The sequence below is a fragment of the Megalops cyprinoides genome, chromosome 12 (assembly GCF_013368585.1).
Source record: "Megalops cyprinoides isolate fMegCyp1 chromosome 12, fMegCyp1.pri, whole genome shotgun sequence".
NCBI classification, from domain to species: Eukaryota; Metazoa; Chordata; class Actinopteri; order Elopiformes; family Megalopidae; genus Megalops; species Megalops cyprinoides.
The window spans coordinates 11450649-11472547 of NC_050594.1; the positions used below are offsets into that span (position 1 = coordinate 11450649).

The following is a 21899-nucleotide window of genomic DNA, read 5'->3' on the forward strand; positions in this document are numbered from 1 at the left end:
CCTTACAGTACTCACATAACATACTCACCACAAAAGAACCATAAAAATGATATTTACATATGCACACAGAAGCATGCATGCAGAGACACAAAAGCAACATCACTTGTACACAGACACATACACTAGATTGGGCGTCATAACTGTGCTCTTGTTCAAGTTAATTGAAACAAAGACAAGTAACAGCACATGCAGCACAGCACATTTAGATCTGTTATGGTAAATTTCTAAAACAGTGTTTGTTCATAGGGAAGTATGCAAACTAATTGCCAACTAGTAGCAACTGCCACTACTAGATCAAATATATTCTGTGAGTGATTTGTACTGAAATTCCCTGGAGCTTCCACTCTGTGTAGTGACTGATAGAGAAATCCTGTGACAGCTGATTGGAGAGAGATGACATATTGTAGCAAAGCTGTCCTCTTTGTGTGCACACTTTGTAGTTCACATGTTTTTTTTTTTTTTTTACATTCAGCATTACATTCCTGGCACTGAATGCTTAATGGACCTTTTCAACAAATGATACAATTGATGACCTGTCCCTTTTGTACAGGTTGAGTTGCAGTTTATGCATAATATGTTTAAGATGCAACAGTGGTGATGGAAAATATTCACTTAAAAGGATTGAGGAATGAGGGTTAATACATCAAAAAAAATTAGGGTATATTCTCTGATCTGAAGGAATTATATGTATTTACAGTAGAAGAAAGGGCTGTTGATAAAATTCATATTTGTGCTCTGTAACTGCATTAACATTTACATTGAAGTTCAACATTTGTCACTCATTAAACTCTTGCTTAAACAGAGATAACATGCATCTGTACCTGTGTTGACCTTTACGTTGGCGAATCTGCTGTAAGAATTTCTGCAGTTATTTAGTGGTTTTCCAAAGAGATCTGAATATTACCACAGCCGTGCTGCATATTCTAGACCCAGGACATGTGCCTTGTTTGCCTGATCATCATCAATCTAGCCTTGGACAACACTAATGAAGTGTAATGTTTATTTATGACTAATAACATGGGGCTGATTTATATCTCTCTCATCCTACATGGTCATCAATCAATGGGCCAGTCTGGTCATTATATCACAGACTGACAAATTACTTCCTTGTATGAATTGCTTCCATGACTTCTCAAGGCTGACGTCTCAATTAGAGAGAGGATGGCGTGGGTTTATGGGAAACATTTGGATGAACTAGTCTGTAATTTTATTGTGATTTGCATTATATATATATATATATATATAATATATATACATATGTATATATAAGTAAATTGACAAAATTACAAAGAAGTCACATGGCATAAAGCCTGATGACCTGCAGTCCCACAGTTTTTTTGTCCTGATATACAGTCATCTACACCCCAAACACCGATACCTCAGGCATTTAATGTTTATCCACAGCAGAAACGGAATCAATACAGCTTAGACATCGGATCCAAACCTGCTCTGGTGATCTGACAGCTTTGCAATAAAATAACGATCATGGGATCTATGTGGACTGTACATTCATTTCCAATTTCATCTTATCACATGGTGCCATAGCGTTGATCTTTCACACTGTATCAAGATTAGATATTAAAAATACATTCCGATGTACAATGAAAGTTAGAAATACCACTACTTTATTAGTTGTGTAATACATTTGATAGCATATTTTAAAAACCGAACTGAACTCTTCCTGAACTGAATTCTTTGTCCTATAAAATTTACAAATATGACATACAACATGTCTTAATTTTCAACAGAGTGAATGTAGAGTGAATTCTGTTCTTGATATAATTTAAAAAATTAGGTCAAACTGATTTATGATTAGTGAGTTGTATTTTCAGGGTCAGTGTGTGATGAGTTTTATTCATGTTAAGTGACATTGATATTTGTTCCAACTTGCCATAGAGAGTCAGCAGAATCACCAGTGTCCAGCAAGAGTGGAAAAAAAAGGAATTTCAGTCAGTGTCTCTACCCCAGATAACTTTTTACCCAAGATAACTTTCACCTCTTCTGTGTACACCAGTGAAACCTACAATAACTTAAGTAACAACTGGACATGTGAGCTGGGCCAGCTGATCATTTTTGATTTGAGCATTTTTTTTCCTTATCATTGTGTCAGGCTTGTTCTTTTCTCCATTATATTTGAAAGATCGCTTAGAATATCATTTCCTCGTAGAAGCTTGCTGTTTTCAAGTGTTAGCTTATGGAGGAGACTTGTCTTTTGAGCCCGAGACCCTGTTAGTGCCATGGCCACAGTTCGGGCAATATGATCAACCAGTGGCTACCAGTCTAGTTATGTCATTGCCGTATACAGCACCTACGGGATGTCGGGAGCTGTACTGAAATGGTGTATTCAACAGAGAGCAATAAAAGGACTGAGGCATGCAAACTGAAGGTAAGGAACATTAAACTTAAAAGTCATCAGGATACTTACTAAAGGAGCCTGATTTTTATTGACATATTTTCTGGCTCACATGAGAGTCAGTGTGTTTAAGAAACAAAGGAAATTACTGGGAAATCTCGCTGGCAATTTAGAACTGGGAGGCAGCATAGGAAGCAGCACTGTTTTTTGGATTGATTTATGCTGCTTTAAATGAGACCAGAAAAGCAGAGGCAAGAGTTTGGAAGGCAAAACCATGCCTTCACACTGCTCTGTGTGAATGTCCTGTGGCCTTACTACAGTTCTGGGCTCAGTCTTTCTTGTCTGCTCTAGATAGACTGCAGACAAAGGGACTAGCAAGTCAATCTATCCATAGTTTGCTTTGTCCTTAACATTGAGTTAAACCTTTTGGCAATACATTTTTCCATTGCTTGCTCACCATTTTTGGATGATTTCAGTTACAGTAGGCATTGTGTTGAGCAGGTTATGAGTAAAATCACTTCTTTGTGGGCATAATACATTGAGAACATAGTGCACTGAATCTGGGCTTTTAACTCCTGCAAGAAAGTAAGCCATTCATTGATTATCTTGTGTTTTTTCAGTTTGCATCTCTCAGTCTGTCAGGAAAAAGGCATTCCTCACAGAGGTAGGGACTTCCAAAGCCTAGCAGTCTTCTGGTACTACTGATTTTATTGTGGTCCCTCACATCTGAAACTGATATCACCTACTAGTAGTACTGCAGAAACAATGGCTCTGAAAGCCTTAACTGCCTTTTGGGCCCTGACAAGTCCTGTACATATTCCATATTTCCAGTTAGTAAAACCACAATATGATCTACAGAAAGCATTACGTTACAGATGCTTGGTTCTGCTCTGTGCTGAATTTGATCTCTCTCACCTTGTTAGTGCAATCTAATTAAAAGTAAAATAGTTATGATATGCATTGCATAGAGCAAATCACTGTTCACATTTTTCATGAATGTCGATGGGTTCATTACTGGGTTAAATAGGAATTAACCTTACAAATGTTCAATTAAATTAAAATGAGCAACTGAAAAAAAGTTTGCTTGGAGTGGCACTTGCTGGCCCTGATATTCCACACTGATACCAGCTGTAAACATGACTTTCCACAGTACAACCCTTCGTACAGTGAGACATTGATCATAACTGCTGGGTTTTCAGATGACATTTTTATTTCACTTCTTTGTGTAAAAGATGGAATCAAAAGTAGCCTGAAACTGCCCTGGGGCTGTAAAAGATCCAAAATGAATTTGACAGAATTCAAAACTGAGTGTGAAACCATGAGGATCTCAGTATTCTCTCTCACTAATCAGTCCCACTGTAATCTATTACGTATATGAGAATTTCAAAATGCAGCAGAGCGTGGATTAAGGATTAAAACAGCTAAAAAAGCACACACACACTGAAAATCTTAACAGGAGCAGTAGGGCTGAAAAATATGTGAAAATATGATGCGAATATGTGTGCACCAACAAAGCGAAAATTCTAAACAGCCTGCAAGGAAGAGTGTGAATTTAATGTGCTTTGGATTTACTCCATTGGGCTCTCCCTTCCGATACTGAACAGAAAGGAAGCAGTGTATCCTCAAAAATCTCTGGCAACTTTACTCAGCTAATCATGTGGGACTCTTGCGGTTGACTGCTACACCCTCGTATTGTTAAAAATTCCAGGAGGTTCACGGCAAACAGTGTGACCCTTGCTTGCAATAAATGCAACCTGCTCCTTTGGCCAGAATTATGTCATTTAGTTTGTGTGGCCCTTCCGGCCATGCTGACCACAAGAAGCATAAACCAGCCTTAAGACTGAGTGCTTTGATATATGTATTGAAAAGCATAGTCTTGATCACATGTGATGCCCTTGATCAGAGTAGTTTGAGCCCAATACCTGGAGCTCATATCTAGAGGAAAACACTGATCCCAAGATATGACTGTGACTATGACTGATGTTATGTTCCCATAAGAATATTTTCACTTTTCACAGCTATGGGTGGCAAGGCAGGAAGTTGTAATTGGATATGCTGATAAATGGAAAGAACATGGAAAAAAATGTGTTTTTGTTATATTATATTATATATTATATTATTATATTATTATTATTATTATTAGTAGTAGTAGTACTAGTAGTTGTAGTCGTAATCGTAATAATATTAATACAAGCATTCATTTCACTTCACTTCACTTCATTTCACTGTTGCTTTTGATGGAAGGACTGGCCTGTGTTATTCAAAAAGACGATCTTAAATCTGTCAGGGGGAACTGTGCTGTACTGTCCATTACACCCTGGGGATACATTAAGGTCAACGTTCACAGGGTCATGAAAAAAATGGATTAAGTTATCAATAGACAATCTTTATTTAATGCAATGGGGGATTTGTAGATCAATAAGCTGTTTTGAATCAGATACATGACATGTGACAGGCTGCTCCTCGGTAATCACAGCATGTGCTTACTCAGTTTTCAGTTTTGAAAATAAGATGATAGTGGCATACCTAAGATTTTTTTTTATTTCTTTCAAGCAAACTTCTCCTATTTGTCAATCAAATCCAGGTCAGTATTCAATAAATAGTTAAATCAAACCAAATTAATTTGGAACTCATTAAGGAGGACCCTGGCTCACATGATGGCATTTTTCAGATTTGAGGCCCACCCCTTCAGCCTTTGCATGGTGGGTCCCTGGGACCAGATGCGAGAAAGTCTGTAATAGACAACATGCAATTTTAATCAGGTCGTCTGCCTTTCATTTGTGATAATAATGATTATGGCCAAGTAAAGTAAAGAAAAGTAGCCTTCTCTTCCCTGTTTTTCTTAATCTATAACACTCAAAAATGCATACTATGGCTAATTGTTGAATACGTCTCTGTAGTTTGTGTAACATTATAGTTCATAGCTTAGCTTTCCTTGATATGCTGTTGGAAAAATAATTGCTAAAACTAAACAAATATTGTGACTTGCTGAGTGGATAAGAGGCTCAGACACACATTTACTATGTCAGGGTGAAGGTTTAAAATCTCAGCTTTGTAGAAATACAAATTCTTTCCCAATTTTAACAGTTCAGACATTAACATCATTATTTTATCGACATGATGTAAAAATACATCTTCATGATGTAAAAATAGTTATGAATGTATTGCCTTTGTCACTCAAACTCATTTGTGACTCATTACTTCCCTCTAGTGGATTCAATTATGATTTTCAGCTGATTCCACAGCCCAATACGTTTTTACCCTCTTACTCGAACTTGATTATTAAACTGAACATCTTTACCCTGATTCATATAGTTGAAATAGAATATTCTGCTTTCACTTTTATGAAAGAATCTGCATTATTCTGTCAATGATATGCCACATGAAGATAATTTGTGATGCTCAGGCTGGCCTCTTACAATTCTACTCTTATAATACTCTTGCTGATGACCATGGTTTCAAAGCCTTCTAAGCAGTGTGATTTATGTATGGCAAGGTATGGTGTGGCTGGAATAGGTCTGCTGAAGTGCACAACAGAATCACATTCACATTCAAATTCACATATAGCTGGATGCAGGGAATACAGTGCCAGTCAAAAGTTTAGACACAGGGTTGTTTTTTATTTGTAATATTTCCACATTTTACAATAATAGTAAAGACATCAAAACTATGAAATAACACAAACAAAATTATGCAGAGACCAAAAAGGTGTTGAACAAATCAAAAATCTATTTTTTTGGTATGTTTTTTTTTTAGGGAAGAAATTCAAACATACGCTTAAATGCTTGAAACAAATTTCAAGCATATGTCTTTAGATCAAAGTGTCATTAAATGCATGTTTCCCATTATCTTAATCAGGTGTGTCCAAACTTTAGACTGGTACTGGATATGCGATCATCAACAAGCCAACATTTTTAAATATTAAGGTTCTTATTCAAATGCAAACACAAAAACAGGCAAAGTACAAACAGCAATATGAGTGAGAGGATGGTGGCACCTTGGTTTCCCCTCTAGCCCCCAGAAATACACCTCCATCCCAAAATCACCAATCGGCACAATCCAGCATCTATTATCTCACTTCAGAACAGTCAATTGCATGAAACAGTATATTTAAAGAATGACAATAATGTATGAAACAGAAAAACCAGGATGGAAAAAAATAACCGATCAAATTAAATGAAAAAATGTTTCTCTCAAAGGATCAAAAACAGAAAATAGGAACAAAAGCCACGAGACTGGTCAAGCACAATGCATCTGAACACAAAAGCTATAAAATCATTTTCAAATAAATGCCACCCATATAGCTTGATACTCCCCATAAACTACAGAGAAACACTGAATATTTGCTTAGAAATATGTTGGTAAGAATTTCTTAACATTCAGGCATTCAACTGATGGGGTGGCATTGTAATTGTGTAAACTACGTCACTGTAAAATAGATAAAAAGCTTAAATTGAAGCATTCTTCATTTACAACAATGTAGACTCACAGGGTGATTTGCTACCATCTGCTGCTCCAGGAAGGGAGCTACTTGTTATCCATATCTGGGGGTGAAGTTTAGCAATAATCAATAATGCTTATTCACACATATAACATTAAAATTAATTCAATCAGTCATTGTAGGACTACTTTATATCCATTTCTTCATGGCTTACAGTGTCAGTAAAATATGTCTAAATGTCTTAATTCTGGATTTATATAGCTGCACGTTATGTCAGAAACCTGTCAACATGAAATACAAGAATGCTGGACTTTTTACACAAATGTGTAAAACAAAGCCACCAGTTTTACTCATGTAACAATCCTCACAACTTTTTCTTCTCAAATAGTTCTTTCCAGGTGGGGAAAATCTTGGTGTAGATTTTGTCAATCTAAAAAAGAAAATATTACAGTACTGTCACTAAGCAGATCAGAATCAAAATCAGACTTTATTTGCCAAGCATGCTTCTACACATACAAGAAATTTGATTCCAATTCCAGTGTCTCTTGTAGTGCTTGCATACAATGTCAAAGTGAAAACAAATACCAAACACTAGATGGCCACTGGACAGATTCTCTTAACCAGGGCAATGTACATAGGTCACAATTTTTAAATATTATCCATTTATACAGCTGGATATTTGCTGAAGTAATCCTGAGTTAAATACCTTGCCTAAGGGTACAACTGTAATGCCTGAGTGGGGAATCAATCCAGCAACCTTTCAGTTGCAAGCCCAGCTCCTTATCAGTATGCCACAATGCTGCCTGTCTCTAAATCTGCGGCAGCCTTAGGAGAAATCAAATACAAACATGATCTTTGACAGCAAGATAAAAATTTAGTCTTCGTTTTCTACAGTAATTGTAACTGAAAGTATGAAATTCTAATTCTGTCTGAGCAACATGTTAAAATAAATTTCATAGAAAATTATGACCAATAGAATTGTATTTGTTTATTCTGAAGTTAGTGGATCATGAATGTAAGAGTACTCAAAGCTATTATTGTATATGCATTAATAGAGCGTTTCCCAGCTGAGACCTGACAGAGCAGAAATTGATATATACACTGGCTTTTACACTGAACTCTCAATTCATTAAGTTCAATAAAGATGCTAATTGTTAATTAACTCTCAATGAGCAAAGTAGGATTAATTGAGCTGTTCAGTGAATACTGATCTTTTTGACAAGATCATTTCAGTTTGTGAAATAAATGTGTTCTTTAGGGTGGTTTTGTGTTTATCAAAGTTAATGTTAATGTTCTCCCTTGAAACAGCTGTCTCAGTTAAACTTAATTAAAAATTAAATAAGCTGTTCTGGGCCACATTTGAGTTCTCAGTCTTACTACATCTAAACATTTCTTACCATTTCATGTAAAAGGCTAAAATGAATGAAAACTAACAAACAATCACCTATGCGTGTATCCCTCTGTTCAATCGCCCACTCACAACAATTCATATTTGTAACAAACTACTAACAACCAATACATATTAATGTCAAATCCAGTAAACACTGCATGACATCACTGCCCTAATTTACTTTATTCAATTACTTAGAAATATGAAACATAAATTAACACAAAACTGAATGATACATGTTTACAGAACCATTCCATCTACTATTCACAGACTTGAGTTTGAATGCAAAGACCTGATGGTCAGAATGATCAAAATCAAATAAAAAGCAAATATTTTAATATTCAGTATACTAAAAAGGAAAGATATGTATTTAAGATTAATCAAAATATCCAAGACTGTAAAGTCAGGTGTAGGCTGCAGAGAACCCATCACCATCCTTTCTATCCATTTCATCCATGTCTTTCTAATCTAGGATGACCATACGTCCTCTTTTTCCCGGACATGTCCTCGTTTTGGGACCTAAAACATGCGTCTCTAAACAAGGACACATCTGGGAAAAAGAGGACGTATGGTCACCCTATCTAAACAGAAAAAATAAAATATAACTTCAGCACATGGTTACGTGCAAGAAGTCAGGCTGATGCATGACCCTGCTGCATAGATAGGGGTCCAGATGTAAATAAAACCCTAGTGCGTTCTCTAGTACTCCAGGGCCAGTACCACTTACAAATAAAAATGCACTGGTAACAAACAGCCTGCTTCATACCACAGATTGACAGCAATGCAAAATACAGCCACCTTTCTGAGATCGTAAGCCAAGACTCTCAAAATGTCTGACTTACTCTTAGCTACAGTTGCACTTTTGACATGACCCAGCGTCTTGCTCTCACCTGCATTGATTTCTTCACTCCATAGCGGAAGAGAGTGGCCTGATGCTCACAATTGTGAAACAGGATGTCGTAGGTCACCATTTTGCCCATGGCTTCGTCGATCTCCGGCTTGATCAGCGCGTAGAAATCCCGTGGAGTGTGCTTGTCGTCTAGATAGTTGCTCACTTTGTATTTCTTCCCAACCAGGTCCAGCGGGTCCAGCTTCAAGCTGGACTTCAGGGCTCTACCGTACAGGAGGAGCTTTGCGTCCGAGTCTGGGAAACAAGAAGTCAAACCGTTCGACTACTTTCATGAAGCGAGGTGAGGGGAACTCAAATCACCAAATACAAAGATGTTGACTTGCTGCCATGAACAGGCACTTTGGCTTGAAACCACATTTTTATCCTATTCTATCTACACTGCTGGCAGCTGGACTGTTCTAAGATGTTTCTGAAAAACCCAAGTCTGGCGTCTAATCTCATAATCCAGCTCTGTGGAAGATACTTAACCTGCAGTGAATCAGTTACCAAGATGAAATCCATAGCCAAATGGACAACAGCTGTGACTGTCAGGCTTTCAGGTAAAAGGACCCAGGCGCAGACCATTTATTTGAGGAATATCCAAAAATTGGAAGTAACAAACAGTCCAAGTCAAAACCAGAGGATCCACGAGCAGAAAATCCAAAACACAAGGCAAGGGACAAAATCCAACAAAACAGGCAGAAAGTAAAAAAAAAAACAAAAAAACAGACCTAGCAAAAGACAAACAGGCGGGAACAAACCAGACTAAAACACTGTGACAAACTGGCAGAGAAACACAGCAGACAGAGGGGTATAAACACACAGACTGGTGATGACATAACAGGGAACAGGTGTGCAGGATGGGCTACAGGTATTGGGTGTGGCAGCAGGGCAGATAGGTGGGACAGGAGGTGGGGCAATGGGCTGAAAACGGGAAAAAAATGAAAAATGAAAAAAATGAAAAAAAATGGGCTTGTGAGCGTGTAAACAGCGTGGTCTGGTACGTACCCCGTGATGTCAGGTGAGCCACATAAGGTACCCCGTCTCTCTCTCCGTAGTAGATGCCAAAGTGAGAGAAGTGTTTGCTCCGGGGAAACTCTATGATGTCCCCTGGGAAGATCTGAGGACGCGAATTGCGCTGAAATTGAATGATACTCAAGTTATTGGGGACAAACAGACATTTCTATTGAATATAGAATAGATTCTAATGAAATCTATTCTATTCAAAAATGACCTCAAGTGAACTGAAAAAATAACTTTAAAAAATGTATCAAACAGGAATTTTTCATTATTCTGTTTTATGTTTGATCAAAAAGTCCCAGCGCTGGACCTTGTCATCCCCAGTGGCAAAAATGTTGAAAACATACACCAGTCATTACCAGGGTACCAGATCACATAACTATGCCAGATGTTTTGTTGTCTTTTGCTGGGACTTCTGTGCAGTGTTGTTGATACAAATAGAGCACAAAGTAAAGGGTATCCATATTAAAGCCACGGTGTAGCTATTTAAATCAAGTAAAATCAACTAAAACAATCATTCTGTTGGAGCTGCTGTCGAACTGGACAGAGAAAGAAAATTTTTTAGAAAGTCCGAAACGAATAAAGGTATGTGCATAGTGGTTGTTCCTACCACTGGCACAAATCTGAAATTTGATGATTTTGGAATTACAAACATTACAAGCATTAAAGGCATTATATGAAACTGATGATGTTGTGACTATTTTGTTAAAAAATACTAATTTTTGAAATATTTCATATTTCAGTTTGGAAATCAGGTTTGGTTTCACATTCAGCCCCGGACAAACAGAGACAGGAAAGCAGAGTAGAAAAGACTTTTCAGCACAGGTTATCATATTACAGCCAGTATCACAGACACCTTGAATTGAACTATGTCCCTCTTAAAGGTAACTGAATAACTTTACTTAGGGATTGACTGATATCACTGTGATCATATACACTGGAGTTTCACCATTTTTCATGGCATCCAGTGATGATGTGTTATTGATATATACATGAAACCTTTCATATTGATATTTTCATTTCATTTCAAAGCATTACCACTGGTTTCCATCGTATGACATTGGTTGCACAATGAGTGGTACGTTTTTATGTCATTACATTACACGTGCACATGTCAGTGTTACAAGCGCAAACATAAGAGACATTTACTGGCGGCTGACTGCAGCTAATCACTCCCTCATCTAATCTTTTCTGTGTTTCACACTGTGTTTTGAAAATAATTAATTTAAATCGTTCAAACCATTGCTTCTGCTTTACTTTGAACTTCCCCACTTACTAAATTCATTCTATCTACTGAAGGCGCTGCAAGCTGTTTCGTATTTAGGTGTGTGTTTTATTAAATGTAGCATGAACACGAATTCAAGGACAAAGACAGCACGGTCTTACCAGGCCCATTGGTGTGAGAAGCTGGTCTCTCCTCTGTGGTGAAGGGTGAAACGTAAGGACATCGGTGCGCTGGGGAGCCCCTTATTACAGAGTGGTACGAGACAGGGTTCACTGGCAGGGCTGTACCCAGCCCACGCCCTCACCAGATGTGGGGTCTTATTGGTACATTCCCATAGGTTCTTTCAAAGCAAAAATTTCTTTCTCAAACACATTGTTCCACTTGAGTGCTGTCATTCTTTCGTTTCTGCTTGGCTCAGCATGGTCCCCAGGCACACCCACCCAGGAACTGCTTCTCTTTGTCTCCCTCTCTGCTTCTTCTTATTATGTACCTTGTTTAGCTTATATTTAACCCTTTTCATGCCTTGACTGAAGCTCTATTGGGAGAAGAAGTTTAAGAAAGGCTAAGAAAACCACTGGTGCTGATGTTATGTATGCTGTGTTGCTGGTGGCATGGCAATTTCATTTTCACTTTCGGGAAATTCAGAAGTATTAGCACACTCATTTTATTAATTGCACACAGAAGGCCTCTTAAAAATTTAGTTATTTAGCAGACTGACTTATCCAGAGCAACTTACAAAGTAAGGGTACAAACCACATCTAATAAAGTTGAAAGGACAACAGAACATGCTGAATACAACCAACCACATCTGCACGCGTGTCATCCCCCACACAGTACTGTGGTAACTAGTGCTACCGTAAATACATACATGCAATGATGAAGTCATAAGTACAACACAGAGGTGCTTACATTCAAATATGCAAAATTGCTATACAACACCCCCCTGCTATACAACAATGGTGACCTATTCCTTGGGTAGGGGAGTCAGGATGCAGTCTGAAGAGGTGGACCTGCAGTCTGAGACAGAAAATAGCTAGTGTCTCCACCGTCACAATGACTATAGGAAATTCACTTCACCACACCGGGGCAAGAACAAAAAATGGGTACAAATGGGGCTTACGACTATAAAGGGGGGTATGGACAGCTAGGCGTCCTGAAATTTCAGAGTAGAGTGACCTGCCCAGTGTGTAGGGTCTGTAGATTGGAGTGACCCTGCCAGTGTGTAAAGTCTGATATCCTTTTGCAGATATGGGGGAGCCATGCTGCCCCAAGTAGCCCAGCACCAGCGTTCAAAAGCACTATATAAATAAACTGAATTGAACTGAACTGAAAACAGATACAAGCCAATACTGGTAGCCAGTGGAGGAAGATCAGAAGGGTAAGACATGGGAGTATTTAGGAGGACTGTAGATGAAACAAGCAGCAGCATTATAGATGAGCTGTAGGGGTCCAGAAGCTAGATTCAGTATGTAGTGAGGAAGGGTCAGAGTCTTCGCAAGTTGTAGAGCAAGAATTTGCAGGCCCTACTGACCACCACAATGTGGTCCACAAAGGTAAATCCACTAGCAAGTGTCACTCCAAAGGTGTATGTGATCTGAACAGCTCAAAACATGATGTTTTCTGGATGACAGTCAGGCTCTGGAAGGGGGAAGACTTGGTGGAGATGTGCAGATGCTCTGTCTTGGCAAAGCAGAGTCACAGGTGATGACAGGCCATCCATGATGAGAAATCAGCAAGGTAAGCTGAGATGTGTGAGGAGAGTGTCAGTGGGGAAAAGAGGGAAACAACTGATTGTCATTAGCATAATAGGAGGTATAAGGAACCATGGGAAGAAATAACAGAACCAAGTGATCTTGTGATCAGCCGTCGGCTCCCTCATAATGATATGCCCATTCATTACAAATTCACACATAAAAAGTGATGGAACTAGCCAGGAAGGGAAAGAAGATGATGATGATGAGGATGAAAAATAATATTAACACCTATGAATTAGGACAGTATTGTTTACCATAATCTCTGGCAATAATAATACTATTAATATAAACATACATACATATATTCATTCATCAATAATGCTAACAATTCTGTTGATATATATTTACACACAGGGAACTCTGTTACATGGAAAAACTGCTTTCCAGAACAACACATCAGCAAACATTTAACAATTTAAAACAAATTACAAAAAAAAAAAGAAAAAACAAACAAGAAAACAATTTATGAAAATATTAGTATATAAAATAATAAGAATAACAACACATTCAGGGATGAAATAGTATGGTGTGGTGTACTGTCCATCATTGCTCACAATTTACTTTCTGTGCTATTGTAGTGTTGGGGAGGGTATGCTAAGATAAACTTCAGAGTTAAAAGGTTTCACTGCGGGAGTTGAAGTCTCTCAGGGGAGCCTAATCTCCACTTCTGTATTTTTTCAGGAAGCACCTGGTTATCACAACATGACCGTATAAGGACTGTGCAATTCAATTTGCACATGGCAGGATCTCCACGCTGTGGTGGAACAGGTCCATCTATTCTTCTCCACCAGGTTCTCTGCACATCATGTGCTTGTGTAATGGAACGCCAGCATGTGCAGACTCATACAGACAAGAGGATTTCCCTGTGTGCTCTCTAACCTCACAACTGTCAACCCTTTACCTTTAACCCCTTGCTGACCCTCCCCAGATGGGCATAACCTTGAGCGACCTTAATTATTACACTAGCTTGCCTCTGTATCACTGTTACCATTGGTCTTCATACTACTGAGGACCACAGCTGGATTAGTAAGGATTAGTTGTGTTTGTGTGAGGAAGGGGTTATGGAACTGGATGTTCTACTGCCCCCTAATGGCCAATTATCACCACTTCCAGCAGCAACCTTTTCTGGAGGGTCACCTATTCAGGCTCTGTCCAAGCCTAGGCCTAAATAGAGACAGCTGATTGGTGAGAAAAGGGTCCAGAATGGTATACACCAATAGTGTGGTGGGAGTCAGTGACCGGTAGTAATATTTTAGTGGTGTTTTTTCCATGTTCTTGATGTCAGTTTCCTTGAAAATGCAACTGTAATTTTTCATTGAAAACTTTAAAATTGACACTCACTATTAATTCTGCTGACTTCATTTTCATATAGTTTCCCCTGTAAACTGTAATATATAACCGTAATTGTGAACACTGGAAGAGTTTTTTTATTTTTTTTTTTCATTTCTCAACGTATAACTATGTGTCTGAATGATATAGGAATCAAGAAAAGCTACCATGGAGATGCTAGGGATTTAACCCTGGTCCTGGAAACAAACAGTTCACCCAAGCTACATCCCCTCCTGAGAAAATACTAAATGAATAACATTGATATGTGGCTCAATACTTTCTGGAGCCATCCAAGACCAGGCATAGTGCATAATTATGATACTCATAATTATCATAATCCTGCTGTTTTTAGCAGAAGCTTTAGGCCAAAGACGGACACAAGCAGTCACACAGTGTGCAGTGCGGCGTGTTCAGCTAAACTGTGCTGATGGGGCTGTAAAGAGATATGTGCTGGCTTACAGACAGCAGCTGCCAGTCAGGCCTATCTGAGCAGAGGGCAAAGAGGCAGTGCTGGCCATGCGGTTCATCTCTGCTCTGCTAGCGAAGGAGAAACCATCAAGCTTCCAAAACTTCACCTATAAAGCTTCAACAAACAAACCATGTAACATATTTTACTGATACTAATATGACCATGAACAAAAATATGATTTTTTCAATGGTGAAAAATAACATCATAAATAATAGCTTCATAGTCATTCCACTCAAAATTAATGTGAGTAAATAATGTGTTTGTACAGAGATAGGAACCATATTGCAACACAGTCTTAATAATTTAATTGACACATCCCCAGTGTTATATATGAAATGTAATTTGTAATGTGAAACATTTAAAAATGTTGCTTTCCAAGGATTAGGCGGTGATAGAAATCATCTCTAGTCTGTAGTATCATCTGTAAGAAGCTGACTTTTATAGAAGTGAGGGATTAGGACCCTGTTCCCCAGGAATCACAGAGAGGTTAGAGCCCTGTTACTCTGGAAACTCGAAGGGATTACAGCCTTGCTGCTTTGTAGTGGGTACACTGTAAACAAGTCTTTCTGAAAGAAGACATGGAGCCCTAGCCCAGCCAGCACCAGGCACAAACACACACACACACACCATCATCATCATCATTATCACCATCATCATCTCTGCGATTACCTCATGCAAAAGCAAAACAGCAGCATAGACACATTCACTCTCTCTCTTTCTCTCTCTCATTCTCTCTCTCACACACACACACACACACACACACACACACACACACACACACACACACGCACACACACACACACACACTCTGTCTGTCTAGATCGTTGTGGTTGAAGCAGCAGTTGTTCTTCCCAGGCGTATAGGGCAGCTGTCATGTCTGAAGTCTGCCCACAGAGCCCAGTGCATGTGCTGTGCTAATTTCTCTGCCTGAATGGAGCCAGAAACTGAAACTTTAATGGCATGATCTTTTTAAGAAACCCACTGTTTACTAACTTCATTGTTGACAGTATGTATGACTTGTACATAACTCTCAACAAAGCTTTGCAATTGTAAAAAAAAATTGTGTGAAATATTTGTTATTACGCTAGTTGTTAATATGACCATTTTGTGATAACTGTTAACTTCAACACTCTAGAAATACCCAAAGCTGTTCTGAAGAACTCACAGCCAAACCCTGTGCATTCTGGGCTAAGCATGTCATCTGATGCTCACCTGTGACATGGTCACTGGGGTCACGGGAATGACTGACCTTAAGTGGTAAGAAAACTACGGCCCACATTCAGTTCACTGCATTACCTGTTGACATGAATTTGAGGAACTGGTTTAAGAACACATAACATCTCTACATTGATCTGATTGACTGCCCGTCAGGAGGTTGTGTTAGTATTGAGCAAAATGTACACAAAAGTAAAGCTTACTTGAATTGGCTCTACAAAGTTCTTGACAGAACCTGTTTGAGGGAAATGGAATCTATGTCTTAGAAGACCGCTGTTAATGACCCTTATGTGTTCAAATGCACTAAAGTGTAATTCTTGCTGAACCTTCATTAAAGGGGAATGAATACCTGGAAGTTTGGTCTCTTGGGAAAGCACTTTTGTGAGAGAGACTGGTCTTGTCAGTGAGTCTTGTCTTGTCTTGAGAGTCTTGTCAGTGTTTCCACCTGTTCTCCACGTCATCTAAACCTCAGTCACCTTTGACCTTTCCTTTCCAGACCATCACAATGAGCTCTAGAACAGCTGGACCAAGCTCAGCCTATCAGAGGAGCAGCTGCACATGCACACAGCACATTAATGAGTCAGCAAAGAGTTCAACTGTTCATACTGTATGTAAATTCAGGTTTCCTTTGGTACTGTATTCAATGTCAGAGTGAAAACACAGAACATGGTGTTACATATGAACGTTTGAAATATGGAACAAAAGCATAAACTTGAAATTGCTTGGCATCCTGATTCAGAAATATGTGATGTCACAAATTCTCAGCAATGCATTGGTTCATTGACATTGCATGATGCGGCCACATTTTCTCCTTACAGACAAAGCTATGTATAAGCTATAGCTGTTCTGTTCTATTGTATCTTATTATATCACAAAACTAAGTAATGAAACCTTACTTAAACATGTCACTCGCAGTAACAATTTCAAGGAACAAATTATTAGTTATTATTGTTATTAGTGGTGTGACACAGCTTTAAGTTATTTAAGAATAGTTTGACCGACCTGATTATAAGATGTTTAAAATACCGATCAGGTTTTGCAGAGCTTTGGAAACAGATGCACAGCAATGCTGACTTGGTTTAGTGCCTGGCACGCAGCAATGTTGCATTTTACAAGTTAGCAATCTTCTGCTGAAGTGTGAATTGTGTGTGTGTGTGTGTGTGTTTGCGGGTCGTGTATATATAATGTGTGTATCTACAGACACACTTGGACCGTGAGTCCAGTTTTCACAGTTAACTCACACCTCACAGCGAAACCATAGGGAGTCTCAGGAAGAAATTAGGCCATGCCAATGCGCTGTGCTATTTGCGGACTCGGTGCACCTCTGAAATAGACGCAGTGTTGGATTTCGGCATAAGCCTGTCTTAGTGGCGCAGCTTTCTATGAATGGGGTGCCAGATCCTGGTCCCGCACTGATGTCAGCGCACAGGTGTTGACCTTAACGACAGCGGAGCGCAGTGCGACCGTGCTCAGGGTGAAGAGAATGCTGCGTGCTCCCGTTACTCTGGCAGCATGTGACAGGCAGAGAGAGAGGTGATAAAGTAGGAGTGCGCACAGTTACACACAGCGCCACAATCTGCAGATGATTCCCACATTTGTTTCTTCATACTGTGTATGTCTTTGACTTGCTGTGAATACATATTACGTTTGCTTGGTAGACGCCTGACTCCAGAGTCATTTACATAGCTTACATTACATTACATTACTGGCATTTAGCAGACGTTCTTATCCAGAGTGACTTACATTGGTTACAAGTTATCCATTTATACATCTGGATATTCACTGAGGCAATTCTGGGTTAAATGCCTTGCCCAAGGGTACAGCAGCAGTGTCCGAGGGGGGAATCAAACCAGCAACCTGTCAGTTATGAGTTCTGTTCCTTGCCACTATGCTACACTGCTTACATATATATATTTGACATACTATCCATTTAAGCAGCTGGGCATTCAGGCCATTAGCGTTGAGGCAATTAGGGCTAAGTACTTTTCCCAAAGGCACAACAGCAGTGGTCCACCTGGGAATTCTATTTGATGACCTTTCGATTATGTGCCCTGATCCTCAGCACTACACTATCCTACTTTGTCACCACTGAAAATAATATGTATAACCAATTATACACAAGCCAGAGTGTTATTTAAAGGGTATTTGTATTAAGATATCGGCACAGCAGTTAATATCATCAACCAATGACTCATTTGGCGAGATTAAACCAGTTTCTCATCCAATTTATCACTCCGTCTGCTTGCGCCCCCTGAGATCCCCCTCAGAACTCTGATTCAGTCTCAGTCTTTATCTGCTAATGGTTTCACCTTAGGAAGAGTATGCAAGCTAAATTTTACCATGGGTTACCTACAGATGGCCTTACCCTAGGACGGTCTTACCTGCTGATGGTCTCACCGGTGGATGGGCTTATCTGTGGAAGAGTTTACCTGCGGTTGGGTTTTGTCAGGCTTCAGGGTGCTGCCTTCCAGACCTGTACCATCCAGAAATGCAGCATTGTGCATATTTAGCATTAGCATATGTGCTCCTTCATTGGAGAAAAGGTATTGATTACAGAGTGGATGTTGATGCAAAACTGTCATGATTTAAATTAAATGCATTGTATGCATGGTCTCTGTGTTAAAATAAATAAAATTAAATCAGTGAGAACATTTATATTTCTTGCTATAAAATCCTGTTACAACCAATTATGATACTCTGTTGTGTATGCATTTATATATTCAGTACGAATATGCTGCTTGGTATCTGATTGGTATGTTCAGTGCATAACAAATTTATTATGTCAACCATGTAATATCTTGAAATAAATCCTATTTTACTGAAAAGATGTTGTTTAAAATGATGGAGATCATTTTATTGCAACATATTATCACCAATCTCCTACAGAACCACTGAATAAATGTTTAACTATTTGAATAAATATGTGACGCCAGATCAAATTTTACTAATTTTCGAATTTATGTATATATGGTATCATGGGTTATGACAGCACTTCATGAGGGACTAGTGAATATTTGTACATGGCTGTGTTTAGAGTGTTCCATTGTTCCTGCAACATTTTTAGATGCGCCTTGAACTCCTACATCATAAATCACTCTGGTAAATGACAAACCATACTGCAAATTCTGATATATAAAAAAATATTTTTTCTAAAATTTTAAAATCTATTTTACCTCATAAATGACTTCAAACACACTCACACACAAAAATGCTACATACAGTAGATATATAATGTGTGTTCTGTTTATGCAGATTTAATGATAAAAAATCATTTAATGATTTTCATTAATTACAGCCTAAACATATGCTTACATGAGTAAACATTTTACAAAAATAATGCTGGAAAATTAATGATGGATTTGAAAATGTAACTTTAAATTTTTCAGTATTACTGTCTCTATGAAACAGTGAGATTAGACACATCGGCAATATTTTATGTTGATCATAATTATTTGCCTCTAATCAAGAGTAAATAATGTAGAGAGCATCCTCGAAAAGTGGAATGTGTAATAAGCACTACCTAAATGTAAACCCCATTAAATTCACATCCAGAGCAGAGATGTAACCTGTCCCTTCAGCTGTGCTCCCTGAAGCATTTTCTGTTGCAGCGTGCTAATAAAAATCTCCCCGCAGTTGTTGGCCGGACCCTGGGTGGAGCAGGGGAGGGGTGGTGTAGAGTGTCTCCAGCTCCGTGAGAACAGCTGAGAGGTGGGATTTCACAGGCTCTCCCTCCCTGTCAGCGGGCTGATTGGACAGGACAGCAGGGCAGGAGAGGCCCAGGCTGCTGAAGGACACCAGCAGGTGGGAGGCCCGAGGGTGAGGGGGAGATGGGGCATTGAAAAGGCCGGGTGGCCGGGCCTGCTCTGGACACAATCCAGCAGCGCGACACCCATGCAGGACGGTACAGGACAGGGCTGGCAGGGAAGGGACAAGCAGGACGGCGGACGAGTGGAGCTACTGGGCTTTTCGGGACAGGTAGCATTTTAAAACCCCAAAAAAAGGACTACTGAGGAAACAGGTAGTCCTCAACAGGAGAGACATGTAGGGACTCTGATGTGATTCTCACCACTTAACCAGTTTAGGGTGTAGAGGTAAATCTGATTTTAGGGACCTGGTCTTTGGGTCTCTGGGTCTAAACAGTCAGGTTTCATGGGTAAACTGTCAAATTTTCTGAAGCAAGTTCAGTTTTTTCAAGGACATGTGGCATTTTGTTATACTACCATTGTATTATATATATTTGCTAGTTTAATTGTTTGTAAAAGGTTCATCTCTTAATGCCTTACTATTTAAATGATTTCATGGTGTCTTGCAGAGAAAGTTTTAGATGTAACACAATATAATCCTGAGCCTTTAATGCACTGATGACATTACATGTAAGCATTTTAATACTCATTGCTGATGTTGAGTGACATTATGTCTGGTAGTCTGACTCAGTGACTCGTATTGAATTATTCATAATAATATTTAACTCATATGAAAATGCATGTTCTTACCATAGAGGTAACTGCTTATAGAGGAGAGAGGAAGGGGGAAGAATAAGAGATTCACATATCATATGCATTTCAATAAACATGTTCTATACTTACCTAAAGTATAAACATTACTATATAAGAACATTTCTGGCTAGTGTACCTCAAACTGAATACTCCTGCAATCGTCGCAGATTTGACTGGTTCTGAAAGAGGAGGCTTTTCCACGAAACAGCATTTTCACAGCATGCTGACCTATGACCCTGCCCCACCCGAATGGCGCCAGTAGAGTGCAGAGCTGGGAAGGACCAGGAGGCGCTCAGACAGATCCTCATCAAGGTGCAGTACCCTCTATCCCTCTTCTCCAATGAGAGGGCTTTCTTTGCCGTTGTCTGTGTGGCCAGGTGTGTTTTACCTGTACATTGTACCTGCAGCATACACTACTCTGGGTGAGGGTCAAAGCTGAGGCTCAGGCTGATCAGTTCAGTTCCTACAATACAATCAGACAAATGTATATCATCTGCAAATAACATCTAAAGGTTTGACAGGTAAGCTGACCAGCCACCACATCTTCACTGAACACAATCAACATACTGAATGCTGAACAGGCTCAACACACTGAACACTATACACCCCTGTGTTGCCTCTCATTGATTCACTCACTGGTGTGGGTGACTATATAAGTTACTCAGTGTCACCTATCCTCCTATCCTCCAATGACATTTGCCCACCGGTGCACTGTGGGACTTGTAGTGTTAAAAATAGTCATGGTAGGTGTACTTATGTATTGAAGAATTACACATCTACATGATCAGGCTTTCACCACTTAATGCTACATGAAGCAATTTGAATTTGAGTGAAGCAGTCTCTGCACTCTGTGGGTAAGTATCAATCAATAAATCAACTTTTCTTTGTGCATGTTTACAATGAAAAATGTCACAAAGCAAAATAAAAAAAACAGCCAATTGTGAAAAAAAAACTTGAGAATTATTCACTGACCCTGGGAAAGGACAGTTGAGTGACTCTTGGAAAATTTTGTGATAATAGCCGTGGAATGGCTGGGAAAAATCCACCGGTTCACTGCGTCAGTGCTGAGATGGTGAGCTATAAAAGTTCATCCTCCAGAAGGCCTCTCCAGTCTGTCTCCTCTCTGTCTCCCCCTGAGACGACATGCTTCCTTATATCCCCATATGAATCTGGGTTAGATATGGAATGTAAGGAAGTGTGTGGTTTCGGGAGGGATCGGATCGCCATTGTGATAGCGCTGTTTCTTATGGCCACTTGTGCCCTGATGACTGAGCAGTGCATTCTGGGAGTATATGCTAAGCCTGTTCTGCGGGACGTA

General features: G+C 39.2%; 1 protein-coding gene across 1 annotated transcript; it reads right to left on the reverse strand.

The window, feature by feature from the left end:
• Window positions 1-7158: 7158 nt before the first annotated feature.
• On the reverse strand, window positions 7159-20889 carry plaat1l (phospholipase A and acyltransferase 1-like). Its single transcript, XM_036542221.1, has 6 exons — window positions 20810-20889; window positions 20579-20589; window positions 19732-19948; window positions 10082-10227; window positions 9075-9328; window positions 7159-7224 (listed from the first exon to the last, which is right to left on the reverse strand). Exons 1-6 carry the CDS (start codon window positions 20887-20889, stop codon window positions 7159-7161), a joined length of 774 nt encoding a protein of 257 aa, XP_036398114.1.
• Between the last annotated feature and the right edge of the window lie 1010 nt (window positions 20890-21899).

What these genes read in the sequence shown, in the direction of transcription:
- plaat1l (XM_036542221.1), bottom strand. Translation starts at nt 20,889, where the DNA reads ATGAGGATCTGTCTGAGCGCCTCCTGGTCCTTCCCAGCTCTGCACTCT. An exon ending in CCTCCCCTGCTCCACCCAGG is followed by an intron (nt 10,228 to 19,731) that starts GTCCGGCCAACA and finishes CAATAACTTGAG; the next exon opens with TATCATTCAATTTCAGCGCA. An exon ending in GAGTGAAGAAATCAATGCAG is followed by an intron (nt 7,225 to 9,074) that starts GTGAGAGCAAGA and finishes TTTCTTTTTTAG; the next exon opens with ATTGACAAAATCTACACCAA.